Here is a 14,658-nt window from a genome sequence, read left to right on the forward strand (position 1 = left end):
CGTGGGGGACCCCAGAGAGTGCCCACATCCTGCCATGCGAGGACACAGGAGCCCGGGAAGAAGCCTCACCAGACACCAAATCGCCGGCACCTTGATCTCAGACCTCAGCCTCCAGAGCTGTGACAAATGGATGCTACTGTTCATAAGCCACCCAGTCTGTAGTCATTTGTCACAGCAGCTGAACAGACTAGGACGAAGGCGTGCATGCGTGGTCAACAAAGATTCACTGTTTGAGGAAGGGAACCAACCCAGGGACAATGTACTATAATTCATGTGACAGCAACCAAGCTCAGAAATTGTGCAAGCTAAAAATGGGTATTTAGGGGGAAAACTAGGAAATGCGTTCCAGAAATTTAGAATCAAATTCCTAATATCCTAATAATATTAGTAACTTTAAAAGTAATTTTGATTTCTTTGTATAACAACAAAGTTTTTTTTTAAAATTTTATTATGTTTTGTTAGTCACCATACAATACGTCACCAGTTTTTGATGGGGTGATCCACGATTCATTGTTTTCGTATAACACCCAGTGCTCCATGCAGTACGTGCCCTCCTTAATACCTATCACCGGGCTAACCATTCCCCCCTCCCCCCTAAAACCCTGTTTGTTTCTCGGAGTCCATAGTCTCTCATGGTTCATCTTTCCCTCCGATTTCCTCCCCCTTCATTTTCCCCTTCCTTCTCCTAATGTCCTCCATGCTATTCCTTATGGTCCGCAAATAAGTGAAACCATATGATAATTGACTTCCTCTGCTTGACTTATTTCGCTTAGCATAATCTCCTCCAGTCCCATCCATGTTGATGTAAAACTGGGGTATTCATCCTTTCTGATGGCTGAGTAATCTTCCATTGTCTATATGGACCACATCTTCTTTATCCATTCATCTGTTGAAGGGCATCTTGGCTCTTTCACAGTCTGGCTATCGCGGACATTGCTGCTATGAACATTGGGGTGCATATGGCCCTTCTTTTCAATACATCTGTATCTTTGGGGTAAATACCCAGGAGTGCAATTGCTGGGTCATAGGGTAGCTCTATTTTTAGTTTTCTGAGGCATTTCCACGCTGTTTTCCAAAGTGGCTGTACCAACTTGCATTCCCACCAACAGTGTAAGAGGGTTCCCCTTTCTCCACAACTTCTCCAAATTTGTTGTTTCTCTCCCTGTCCATTTTTGCCATTCTAACTGGTGTAGGGTTTTGATCTGAATTTCCCTGATGGCTAATGATGATGAACACTTTTTCATGTGTCTGTCAGCCATTTGTATGTCTTCTTTGGAGAAGGGTCTGTTCATGTCTTCTGCCCATTATTTGACTTATTTGTTTTTGGGTGTTGAGTTTGAGAAGTTCTTTATAGATCTTGGATACCAGCCCTTTATCTGTAGTGTCATTTGCAAATATCTTCTCCCATTCTGTGGGTTGCCTCTTTGTTTTGTTGACTGTTTCCTTTGCTGTGCAGAAGCTTTTTATCTTGATGAAGTCCCAAAAGTTCATTTTTGCTTTTGTTTCACTAGCCTTTGGAGATGTATCTTGAAAGAAGTTGCTGTGGGTGATGTCAAAGAGGTTACTGCCTATGTTCTCCTCTAGGATTTTCATGGATTCCTGTCTCACATTGAGGTCTTTCATCCACTTTGAGTTTATCTTTCTGAATGGTGTTAGAGAATGGTCGAATTTCATTCTTCTGTGTGTGGCTGTCCAATTTTCCCAGCACCATTTATTGAAGAGACTGTCTTTTTTCCATTGCATGTTTTTTCCTGCTTTGTCAAAGATTATTTGACCACAGAGTTGAGGGTCCATATCTGGGCTCTCTATTCTGTTCCATTGGTCTATACGTCTGTTTTTGTGCCAATATCATGCTGTCTTGGTGATCACTGCTTTGTAATAGAGCTTGAAGTTCGGCAACGTGATGCCCCCAGCTTTGTTTCTCTTTTTCAACATTTCCTTGGCAATTTGGGTTTTTTTTCTGATTCCATACAAATTTTAGAATTGTTTGTTCCAGCACTTTGAAAAATGTCATTGGAATTTGGATCAGGATGGCATTGAAGGTATAGATTGCTCTGGGTAGCATAGACATTTAACAATGTTTATTCTTGCGATCCATGAGCATGGAATATTTTTCCATCTTTTTGTGTCTTCTTCAATTTCTTTCATGAGTGTTTTGTAGTTCCTAGAGTATAGATCCTTTACCTCTTTGGTTAGGTTTATTCCAAGGTATCTTATGGGTTTTGGTGCTATTGTAAATGGAATCATTTCTCTAATTTCTCTTTCTACAGTTGCATTGTTAGTGTATAAGAAAGCAACATTTCTGTGCATTGATTTTGTATCCTGCCACATTACTGAATTGCTGGATGAGTTCTAGTAATTTGGGGGTGGAGTCTCTTGGATTTTCCACATAAAGTATCATGTCGTCTGCGAAAAGAGAGAGTTTGACTTCTTCTTTGCCAATTTGAATACCTTTTATTTCTTTTTGTTGTCTGATTGCTGTTGCTAGGACTTCTAGTACTATGTTGAACAACAGTGGTGAGAGTGGGCACCCTTGACGTGTTCCTGATCTTAAGGGAAAGGCTCTCAGCTTTTCCCCATTGAGGATGATATTCGCTGTGGGTTTTTCATAGATGGATTTTATGAACTTGAGGAATGTTCCCTCTATCCCTATACTCTGGAGAGTTTTAATCAGGAAAGGATGTTGTATTTTGTCAAATGCTGTTTCTGCATCAATTGAGAGGACCATATGGTTCTTCTCCCTCCTCTTATTAATGTGTTCTATCACATTGATTGATTTGCAAATGTTGAACCACCCTTGCATCCTGGGGATAAATCCCACTTGGTCTTGGTGGATGATCCTTTTAATGTATTGTTGGATCCTATTAGCTAGGATTTTGTTGAGGATTTTGGAATCCATATTCATCAGGGAAATCAGTCTGAGATTCTCCTTTTTGATGGGGTCTTTGCCTGGCTTGGGGATTAAGGTAATGCTGGCCTCATAGAATGAGTCTGGAAGCTTTCCTTCTGTTTCTGTTTTTTAAACAGCTTCAGGAGAATAGGTGTTATTTCTTCTTTGAATGTTTGGTAGAATTCCCCAGGGAATCCATCAGGCCCTGGACTCTTGTTTTTTGGGAGGTTTTTGATCACTGCTTCAGTCTCATTACCGGTTATTGGCCTATTCAGGTTGTTTTAACAAGAAATGGTCACATAAAATCCTCTTTTTGGATGCTCCCTTCACTGACATGTAACCTTTCCCACCTTTTCTGCACGTGTGACAGTAACTGCTGATGTCACATGCTGGAGAGTGGTTTGGCCCCCTGGGGCCCCTGGGTTCCCATGGGCGGCTGGGAGAAATCCTGAATATCCCAGGAGTGTGGGGAGGACACGGGGAGGGTGGGGAAGGATGGAGAGAGGGCTCCAGATGCTCAGGGTGCAGCAATGAACACACTGTTGTTGTCTAGATAGAAACATGGCACCACTTCACAGTTTCTAGAAACTTCTAGGAATTCACCTTAAGGAAATAAGTGTGGATGCCCATCGAGTTACAAAACTACATGTCTACAAGATGGCCAGGGTGCTTATAGAAGGATGTAAAATATCACCCTCTGAAGAGGGAGCTCTTTTAAAGTAAGTTTTGTATGTTAGGTCCTATGCTGTGTAGACGTGATCAGGGCCCGGGGGTGTCCGCTGAATGAGAACACATCCTCAGCACACGTGCCCGGCCCACGGAAGCCTCTATGTGTTGGGCATCATTACTCTAGTGTGCAAGTGCCTTTTACAATATTCACCCATTTTCTCTGTGCTGCATCTCATACAATATGTACCTACCATTCTTTGATCATTTAATCTGCCCTTTGAAGAAGTTCCACTTTGCAGTCGACTTACCCGTGCAGAATTTGGGTCCACATCATAGAGCTCATAAGTGCTTATAAACTGCCAACTCTTTGCAACTGATTTAAATATCATGCTCGAGAGAATGAAGAAAAGGCATCCGTAGACCAATGGCTCCTATCGTGAACCAGGGTCACAAAATTACTGGCCGAGCAATTTAATGTTAGTGTGTCTGAAGGTCCTCCCTCAGACGTTTCCCCTGGAAAAAGTAGGTTTTTCTCTTCTATTGCAGCCATTGTGAATGAGCTAAATTAATTCATTTTCATCACTGACTTTAGATGAATTGCAAAGAAGCCTTTTTTATCTTCCTATTTTCCGTGGCACTTTCCTCCTCATACAATTATTTCCATACCTGATAATAGGTGAGCTTCAGAGCACACACCCTTAGCTACGCCCGTAATGGGTCGCAGCCTGAGCACGGCATTTATTCCTAAATTCTCTGTCACTAAAGACAGTTTCTGGTCTTTCAGCCAGCGTCGCTCGCCTTTCCTCAGAGAGACTGAGGCCAGTTGGGGGAGAAACAGGCGGGAGCTTTGAAGGGAGCAGAGGAAAGCTCGCCTGGCTTCTGTGCGGACGGACGCAGCCTTTGCCGGCCTCAAAACATGCCACCACGCGCAGAAAGGACACACCTTCCATGACCACAGCACTGAGGGCCCTGCGAAGTGCTCTGCACCTGGATTTGGTGCAGGAGAATCGGAGAGCTGCGCATTCAGGACGGAAGGGCCCGCAAACCCCATGCAGTGCAGCCCCTCAATTTGCAGAGGAGGACACGGGCAGTTCCACAGTATGGTGTTTGCTCCTGACTGGTTAGTACTGCAGCCTGGGAGCGTCGCGCAGAACTTGTCCCTTCCCGCCCGTGCTCCCACCCCTCCCGGCCCTGCCCCCCCTTCACCCTCTTGTCACCATCGGCGCTTGCCCTTCACACCAGCGTTCTCCACCCTGGGGGTGCATGTGGGCACGCGCAGGGAACCCTAGAGGCAGCCTTGCATCAGAACGTGTGGGCCCGGGAACCAGGTTGCGGTATTTCTGATACCGAGTGGTGGTGCTGGCTGGGGACAACCACGGCTGAGACCCACTGTCCCGGTCAATGTGCTGAAAACAATCGCTAGAGCCATGTGCACGTCCCTGAGCCGGGTGACCTCTGCCTGGGGTCCTAACACGCCTTCCCGCCACCGAACACACTGCACCTGCCCATTCCTGTCCTCACGCGGGGAAACCAGATGTGTGTCTGAGAGCTCCTGAGGGCCAACAGCCCCCAATCCTCGTCTTTCTTTCTGACCAAAGCCTCCCAAATCTGACTGTCCCTTGACATTCTTGGGATCACTGTCCTGTCATGGCCAGACTGTAGAAACAGCTCACCTAACACTTTCTGTCCCTAAACAGTACGAGGTTCCTCAAAACAAAATTGGAAGTGGAGTTACCACGTGATTCAGCAAGTCTACTCCTGGGTGCATCCCCCAAAGTTAAGAGCAAGGTCCCGGAGAGGTTTTATACACCCAGCGGCATTATTCAGCAGAGTCTGGAGGGGGAGGCAAGCCCGGTGTCCATTACGGGTGAACGGACAAACGATGTGGTGTGTCCCCATGGGGCAATGTCACGCAGCCTCGAGAAGGAGGGAGACTGTGTCATCTGCTCCGACGTGGGTGAGTCCCCAGGACATGGCCCTGAGTGAGAGAAGCCCATTGCAGCAGAACTGGTTCTGCAGGAGCCGCTCAGCCCAGGAGCCAAGGTGGTCAGACTCAGGGAAGCGGAGCAGGATGCCGGTCACCGAGCTGGGGGACGCGGGCGCTGGGACAGGGGTGCGGAGGGGCCGATGGGGAACATGGGGGTCCTGGGGGCGGGGCTGGGGACAGTTGCCCGACCACGTGAATGTACTCCATGCCCCCGAATGTACACTTAAAAATGGTCAAAATGGTCAATTTTATGTTGTGTCTATCTTACCAAATGCAAAGAATACTTCCTGAGCACCGCGGCCTGTCCGCCCACATGGGCACCCTCTGTGAACACGGCCCCGGGAAGCGGCCCTGCGTGGGCGCCAACTCAGGCTGCGGGTCCGCGGGCCACGGGGAGGTGCGCAGACCCCTTCCGCCCCGCACCTGCCTGGCTGCACTCAGCTCACGTGACTATGGCACACATTTAGACTTGAGTCCGGGACTTGGCAGCAAGGGGGGGGGGGGGCACCTGTGTTTCCGGTGTGATTCCCATGACCTGGAGTTTAGTTTCATGCTGCTCAGTCATCTGGGCCCTTCCTGCAGCCCCGGCCCCAGGGAAACAACACCCAGCCGCCGCGAGCCAGCCGAGAAGGGGCACCTGTCTCCCCGAGGTGGGCCAGCTCTCCCTGGGATCCCCCCGCACAGTGGACGTGTCAGCCTCGAGTCCCGCCGGCCACAAAAACAGGGCTTGCAGATGCACACTCTTCCTCGGTTTCCGCGCGTCTGCCCCATTCCGAGAGACTGTCTCGGGAAAGAACGGGCACCAGACACAATCATGACATCCAAACCGCACAGCGCAAGACGCAGGTGGGCTACTCCCAAAGCCCCAGGGAAACAGAAGTCAAATGAGTCGTGCACTCACTGGATGCCTCCCGAGACCTGCTTGCGAGGGACCGTCCCCAGAGTGGAACAGAATTCAAATGAGAAAGCTGGGACGCCTTTCCAGCAGGAAGGGAAGATGATTTCGCTTGCATGTTTCTGAGCAAAGAAAGGCTTGTTTAGGAGGGCAAGTTAGAAATACATTTTGAGCTCCATTGCAGTGCAAAATGTCCCATCACTAGCCGTCACTCTTTCAGAACTACACCTATATTCGTAACTTAATTGAAAAGAAAATTTTTTGCCTCTACTTTTCTTTAAAAGAAATCACAGACTTATACAAATAGACCCCCTCCATTTACAGTACTATTCTTTAAGCCAATCAAATGGGCAACAGATTCATTGGCTAAAGGTCTGAAATCAGTTAAGAAAAATTCAAATTCAAGTAGGAATTATCTTTTTGATCCATAATTCAGCCCTGAGTGCTATGACAGCGGGAGCCTGAGCTATGGTGTGTGTGTGGGGGGGGTTCTCACGGACTGTTGGACGTTGAATTTATTCAACAGCTCACGTGTCTTACAGAAACACCGGCCCCTCTCCACGTACGTGTGATCCATGTCAAGTGATCACGGCCAAAGGTGGCACTGGCTTTATTGTGTCTGTGACAACATAAAAGTAAAATTTCCACATGACTCTAACTAGCCCCGGGGAGAATATGCTATCCTATTATATCATATCATAATTCGGAGCTCCCTGCAAGAAAGCACATGATTGCACTCGACACCCACGCCCCAGTGTATGCTGGGCCTGCCCACGCACTCAGCTGTCTGTGTCAGGTAAAGAGCCACGTAAAGAGCTGTGAGTAAAGGCTTCTTCTCTTCCTTGGATTTACTCAGAGTAAGGTTTAGTCACGAGGGAGCAAGGGAGAGAGGTGCCATTCTACACGTGTATCAATTACGCTACTGACTGCTTTAATCGTTATTCATAATGACTAGCTGTCTTAGTAATTAGTCTGCAGTGATCTGGAGCAAATGTGTTCTCACTTATAGTTTCTCCACTCTGTACAAATTATTTAAAACGTTCACCACATCTCATTCAGTTCTTTAAATTAGGGCATGCCAAGGTCACACACATGCTTCAACCATTTTTGTGGGGAGGGATCCCGTCTCTGAGGTGCAGAGAGTCGTCCGGCCCGGGGCGTGCCCCGCTGTGTCTAATCTCCGCGTCACCAGGGCTGAGGTGATGTGTACTCTACCTAGATCCTCCTCTGCTGGCCCCGGAAAGCTGATGCCGGGCTGGACCAGGTCCCCGCCCTCTTCCTCTGCAAGAGAGAAACAGAGTCATTCTTTAGTATGTTCAGGGGTACACGGCCGTCAGCTCAGTGCATCTCCAACACTCTTCACCCAGACGCCCAAACACCAGAGACTCTTCCCAGTTGCTCCAGGGCCACGGCTCAGAGCTACGTGCAGGTGCCAACTCAGGCAGGGCGTCCGTGGTTCTCAGCTCTACCTCGGGTTTAATCAATAATCAATAATAAATCTGAGCTCTACGCAGACTTATGAGACTCTGCAGAGTCGGCCACACTCTGCAGCCCAAAGCCATGTCCCACTTTGGAAGCCCCCATGAGAGCTACACTACCTGGCACTTCCTCCCTTCTCCAGAAAGCTCTAGACTCAGGCCTCCTTCACCAATACTCAAAGCCTGCAGTTCCTGCATTACTGCTTAATGCTAGTTAATCTTAGGTCAGATTCTTCCCAAACATGAATTTTCTTTCTTTTCGTTGGGAGAACATTTCGGGTTCACATCACTAGCAGTGATTTTCAGTCGCTCACTTGCATGTAACGCAGACACGATGTTCTTACAGGGATGTCACTGTGTGAGGAAGAACGGCCCTGCCCTTCCCAGAGGGGGTGGCAGAGGCCAGAGAGATGCAGAGAGCTGCATTCTTTACCCAGCTGCCCCCCACGGAGCTGGGTGAGAGAAGCCTGGCAGTCCCTGCCCTGGGTTGCACCTGTGCGGCCCCGGGGTCCTCGACCCCACGCCGAATCAGGAGTGAGAGGTGTAGGCAGCTGGTGTCCCCAGGGAGACAGGCAGCTTCAGGTAAGGACCCTTTTGCAAATAACTGTGTATATAATACACACGTCATCATTTTGGCACATATTGCATAAATGTAATTTTTCCATGTGCATTTATGCAGGCTGTCAATATTCTTGAATGAGTTTTGAGGCAAAAATGCCACATTGACATCCTGCTAGTAATAGTAGATACGGTTATCCACGCTATAGTCTGCAAACGGAGTCATTCTAGGGTGCCGTGATCGAGCCCACATAGGCTACCACCACCTTCAATCTAGCAAATTGGCATTTTCTCTAACTTTACAGGACATTAAGGAAGGTCGGCAGTGGGAGACGCTTGCCAATCTCTCACACAAATCTGCAGCAGAATTTCATTTCAGGGGGCCTCCAGACACTGCTCTTAAAAGTTATATATATTAAACTTTTATATATGAATAATAAAGGTCTGAACTGGGCTAAGTATTTTACAAGACAGCCTATTAAAATTATTTAGTGTGATCTGACCACGCCCCGTCTCCGCATGGCTTACGGCAGGTTGCACACTTTGGGGCCGTGTTTCCTGCCAATGAGTGGTCTAGTCCAGCGCCGGCCAGCCAGATGGCCACATTAGGTAGAATGTGAGAGCAGAGATGGCAATGTTTTCATTTGTTTAGAAATATAATGCAATATAAGGCACAGTCCTAAATAAATACAGTTGCCATGGGGACCGTGGTCACGTGGTCCATGTGGCCAGCTCGAAAGCAGCCTGCGTTAGTCGGGGAAGCATGGAATCAGCAGAATAAGCCCCAACAACCTACCTTCCGTCTCAGATCGTGTTCTCCTTAAACACACACATACACGGCAAAGACAGAGCAAGCGTCAACACAAGGACTTTGACGGACGCGTCCACGTTGCACTGGTTGTAGAAATCACAAGCTCGTCACGACAGCTGGGACACACACACCGGGCACACGTAGGCCACAGACAGAATGCTCACACGAGCCCACAAAGCCGAGCATTCACAGAGAGCGTGAGCTCCGTGGTGTAATCCCTGTAGCTGGACGCGGGGACCCGTCTCACTCTCGAGAACGATCCTCCCTGGATGACGGTGAGTCGGGTGAAGGTCAGTCCTGAGTCTTATGGGTAGGAATGATTCACGGCATGTTTCGCCTCTGCTCCTGTCGTTTGTCAGACGGACTGGGATAAAATGAGGCCTAGAAGCAACTCAACTAAGCAAAACCTTCACATTAAAACAACAAAATAGGGTATGGGCGGAGGGCAAAGGCCGCCTGCCAACCTTGGGCTTTGCCTCGCAGCGGATGCAGCTGCACGTTCGAAGAGCCTACTGGTGTCCTTACCGCCAGGCCCTGCCTCTCAGGGTCACTTGGTGGGGCTGCATGTGCCCTTCACCCAGACTGACCTGCCCTTCCCAGAGTCCGCCCCGGGTGCCACCATACGTTCATGAAGCAGCAGGGGTGCGGGCCCACTGCCCCCTCTGACAGCCCCACGGACACATGCTCACACCCTCAGGCGTCTCTCTTCCTCCCAGTCCGTGCTGAGGAACGGAACTCTGCCCACCGACGTCGTGCAGACAAGTGTCACGGTTGCAGCAAACATGCGCAGGCGTGGGGGGGAGCGGCTCTGCGGGCTCTGCACCCAGACCTTCTGAACCGGCGGGCGGTGAGCCGCCTTGACCCAGCGTCTTGATTTTCCACCATCCACGCCAACCCCGCCACAGCCAGGAGGGCCCGAAACAGTGCAGACACGAGGTGCCCATGAGTCCCTCCTGGGAAACGAGGCGCCCTCGTCAGATCTCACGTTCAAACTTCCATCACGTTTCAGAGCAAAAACAGAAACGTGCCACAGACGTGAACATCTTGGAAACCCTCCACAACGCACTGAGATGCATCTAATGAGTCCGGTCTTCGCTGTCATGACCCCTGAAGGGACCCCCTGCTTCGGGCTGGGCACCCACGACCCCTCCGACTGAACCCAACTTATGAGCTGTTTGTCTTTTATACCGAAAGCTGATGACATCAGTGCCCTCTGACATGTGACCCAGCACGGCTGTTGGGACCTCAGGGCGTTTTTGTGGCTCTGTGTCATCGCGCTTCTCCAGAGCCCGTGCCTGACTGCACGTGTGTGAGGCCTGTCTGAGCTGAGCATCAGATGCACCTGGGTGCAGCCCAAAGAGCCCCGATCGGCCCCGCGCATGGCGGGACACGGGCACACTCTCCAGCGCCCCTGTGATCGCCAGCAGACTCCCACCTGCACCCCCAGCATCTAGGAAGGGGGCTGAGATAATCCGTCATGGCACTCAGTAGAACACCTACGTCCCCCGTCACGGGAGGGGTGTCTCAGCTCTGTAAGACACTCAGCTCCTCGGGAAGGGAACCCGAGCTCAGTGTCTCCCCACAGCCCATCCTCACAAGCACGTTCGGGTCGTGGCCTCCACATTGTCCACTGGGGAAGATGAGGCCCAGAGGGGCTGAGTAAGTGCGCTGAGGACACACAGTCACAGGCAGCCCGAGCTGGCTGCTCTGTTATCTCTGCGAGTGGGCACCATGCTCTGCCATGACTCGTGTCTCATTCACAGCAGACTCCGCACTGGCCTTCCTCAAGAGGAAGTCCACCGTCTTGGACTGCTCAGAATGAGGTAAAACCCCCTGAATGAAGGGGCAGAAGAGATGACAGAAATGACCTTGGATGGGGGAGGGACAGATGGGCCAGAGGACCCCCAGGGAGACTAACTTCAAGCAGAAATTCAACATTCATGGAAGTTGGTGGACATTTGACTTCTTTCTTTCTATCTATCATCTATCTATCATCTATCTATCAATCTATCATCTATCTGTCTATCTATCAAGATTTTATTTATTTGACAGAGAGAGTAAGAGAAAGAGAGATCTTGAGCAGGGGTGAAGGGTAGAGGGAGAAGCAGACTCCCGTGGAGCAGGGAGCCCGATGCAGGACTTGCTCCCAGGATCCTGGGATCATGACCTGAGCTGAAGGCAGATGCTTAACTGACTGAGCCACCCAGGCGGCCCTCTTTTATTTTTTTAAGCTTATTTATTTATTTCCCTCTTATTTTTTCAAGCTTATTTATTTATTTATTTATTCAAGAGAGCGAGAGAGAGCGAGCGTGAGAGCACGTGACCGGGGGGAGGGGCAGAGGGGGAGCAAGAGAGAGCCTCAAGAATACTCTGTCCTGAGCATGGAGCCTGATGTGGGACTTGATCCCACGACCCTGAGATCACGACCAGGGCCAAAACTAAGAGCTGGACGCTTAACCGACTGAGCCGCCAGGCACCCCTTGACGTCTATTTAGGAGGCAGGCGCACGTCTCAGGATCCATCGGAGGAGGACAGTGCTGGGCCTGAGTCGCCTTCTGCAGAGTCTTCGGTCGTGACCCCATGCTCCTCCTCCCCTGTGAGCACAGCAGACCCACCCTTGGCTCTCAAGAGGACGCACAGGGTCCCACAGGGTGTCCGGCGGCCCCGGGGCCTGTCACGTGCTTCCCGACATGCAATGGGGCTAGATAACCCCTGAGACCAGCTCAATTAACTGAGTTGGATTTGGACAGTGAATCACAACATCCACTTGTGGACACACGTGGTGTGGCCATCCTGGGGCAGAAACAAGAACTGTGGATTCACAGGCAAACCGCCGGTCCTAGAAGACAGGAGGAGGCATGACATGCTCTGCAAGAAGGAGAGGCACCCAGCACGGGGTGGCTACGGAGCAAGCCAGGGTCCTCCACGCACAAACAGCCCCCAGGAGGCCAGAGCCAAACACGGGACGTCAGCACAGCTACTGGACGGGGTTTGGCTCTGCTGAGTCCACAGGGCAGCTATCCACCTCCTCCGGGGAGTGCTCACAGCTTCCCTGGGATGGTCCCTCACTACCGGTCACGGCTGGTCCCCTGACCCGAGGGGATGGATTCTGAGGCAGCACGGCGGACCGGAAAGAGAAAGCTGGGTCTACCACGAGAGTGTAAATCAACTTCTCAGGCCCGTTCGCTCACGCCGAGGATGGAGACATCGCTGTCCTCTTCGGAGGGCTGAGTGCCTACAGCTCTGGGCAGGGTTGTTATACCTGTTGTCGTACGTGTCTGGAGCTCTTCTTCCTCCTGGATACACGTCCCGGGATTCGACTGCTGCAGCTGGCTCCTTCTTCAATCTTGGAAAGTAGGGATTGGCACCGAGACCACCCATGGCCGGGAGCGATCCACTCCCTGTGGGTCTCCGTGATGCGTTATTTTGGAGACGCGGTGAAGAGGGGTGCTATGTACAATAATCTATGTGCACGTCTGCGGGGAGTCACGGCTCCCCTGGTTCACTTTTTTGCCCCAGCCGCCTGTGGTGAGGCAGGACCTCATCTCCACTACGATGGGTGCAGATATCGAGGCCTGGGGAGCGTAAGCCACGTGTCCACAAGAGGGTTCCCGTGATACCACACCTCTCACGCTGCAGGGCCGGGCTCTTCCGGCCACGGGGTGGTGGCCTCTGTTTGGAGGCATCAGCAGTGAATGACCCGCATTTCATAAGCACCTGACCTATGAAGTCCTACTGCTTTCAACCTCTGGGTGTTTAAACCCTCTTAAGTACGGGTACAAATCACACCTTTTGGGTGGAGAATAGTTGTCTCCAATCACACTAGCCTGGAATTGATAATAAGAAACAGGAAGGGCTTGGGGCCCTGGGTGGCTCAGTCGTTAAGCGTCTGCCTTCGGCTCAGGTCATGATCCCGGGGTCCTGGGATCAAGCCCCGCATCGGGCTCCCCGCTCGGAGGGAAGCCTGCTTCTCCCTCTCCCGCTCCCCCTGCTTGTGTTCTCTCTCTCGCTGTCTCTCTCTGTGAAATAAATAAATAAATAAAATCTTAAAAAAAAAAAAAAGAAACAGGAAGGGCTTTAAAATAGTAGGTCGAAGGAAAAACAATCTTTGTATATGAACAGGCAAGTTGCTCATAAGAAAATACTGGATTTCTTCGTGTAAAGGAATACAATACCGTGATTACCTCATAAACACCAAGAAGACAAAATGCCAGCTTTAAGGCACCGTGCTGGGACTCCGCCCCATCCCCCGTTCCTGACAGCGTTCCCACGAATGTATGTGTGTTAGTGGTTGGTGTAGCCTGCGGCTTCCGTGGCAGTGGGAGGGCGGCCGCGTGTCCTTCCCGGCTGAGCGGAGAAGCGGCCTGCCCCCAGCCCCTCCAGAACCCCGGTGTCCACGCTGCATGCTGGAGCGCAAGCCGTTAGCAGGGCAGTCTCATTCCCAAATGCGACCTACACAGAACCCCAAACAATGAAGCAGCGCAGAGATGGGGAGTGCATGAGGAGGGCTGTGGGCCTCCGTCTCCTCTCTGCCGGCACCCACGAAGCTCCCTTGCACAGCCCTGGGGCTGAAGGGCACACGGGGTGGCCAGGAGCAGAGAGACAGTGGAAGCCAGCCTCATCTCTGTCTGAAGAGGACAGTCACTTCCTCTTATTGTGGGGACAGCAGGCTTTGCTCCGATGGGAGTAGAATGGGAAGATTTGCTATTAAACGTAGGTTTCAACATCTAGCTGATGTCCCCCAAGGCCATTCGTGGCCCCCACGCAGTGCCCAGCTGACCCTGGGTCTTCCCTTGGGGGTCGGCCCCACTCCAGGTCTGTTCTGTTCCTTTTCCAGTCCCGGGACCCAACGTGGCTCACAGAGGCCCTGAGCAGGTCACGAGCCTCCTTGCCCCCGGGGTCTCTCTGCCTCCGTCCATCCGGCGCCTGCTCACTTGTGCTCGCTTGCACGTCCCACTCTGCTCAGAGCCTTCCCCGCCTTGCTCAGACCCACCAACGTCAGCCTCCCCCAGGAAGGTCACCATGAGCTCTTTCAGGGATGGGGACTGGGTGGAGGCGGGCGGTCAAGTTAGCAAGTCTACCTTCGAAGACGAGTTTCCTGACCGTGCAGCTGAGGTCAGAAAACTCCTCCTGACGGATAGAAAGGGGCCTCGGGGGGTCACTGGTGTTACCGGCGTGGGCCCGGTGACACCCCAGACTGCAGGGCGGTCCCAGGCTTCAGGCACGACACGTGGCAGTGGTTCCCAGGGCTCCGTGATCTCCGCTGAGAAAGTTAAGTGGCCCACAAAGTTTGGCACTCCAACAGTCTGCCCAGTTTCTAGATTCTTCCCGTTCTTTAAAAGTTTACTTTTAAAAAAAGCATCCTCAAGC

The 14,658-nt window shown here is 51.1% G+C and overlaps 1 protein-coding gene across 1 annotated transcript in view; it reads right to left on the reverse strand.

The window, feature by feature from the left end:
- The window catches only part of DLGAP2 (DLG associated protein 2), a 188,484-nt gene extending 175,815 nt beyond the window's left edge, over positions 1–12,669 (reverse strand). Inside the window, exons 1-3 of the mRNA XM_035003849.1 lie at positions 12,528–12,669; positions 10,631–10,738; positions 7,657–7,722 (exon numbers count right to left, since the gene is read on the reverse strand). Coding sequence (XP_034859740.1) covers positions 7,657–7,722; positions 10,631–10,738; positions 12,528–12,669 — 316 coding nt within the window. The remainder of the gene's footprint in view (positions 1–7,656; positions 7,723–10,630; positions 10,739–12,527) is intronic.
- Between the last annotated feature and the right edge of the window lie 1,989 nt (positions 12,670–14,658).

This window comes from Mirounga leonina, unplaced genomic scaffold (genome assembly GCF_011800145.1).
Source record: "Mirounga leonina isolate KUSES-001 unplaced genomic scaffold, KU_Mleo_1.0 Mir_128, whole genome shotgun sequence".
In the NCBI taxonomy this organism is placed as follows: Eukaryota; Metazoa; Chordata; class Mammalia; order Carnivora; family Phocidae; genus Mirounga; species Mirounga leonina.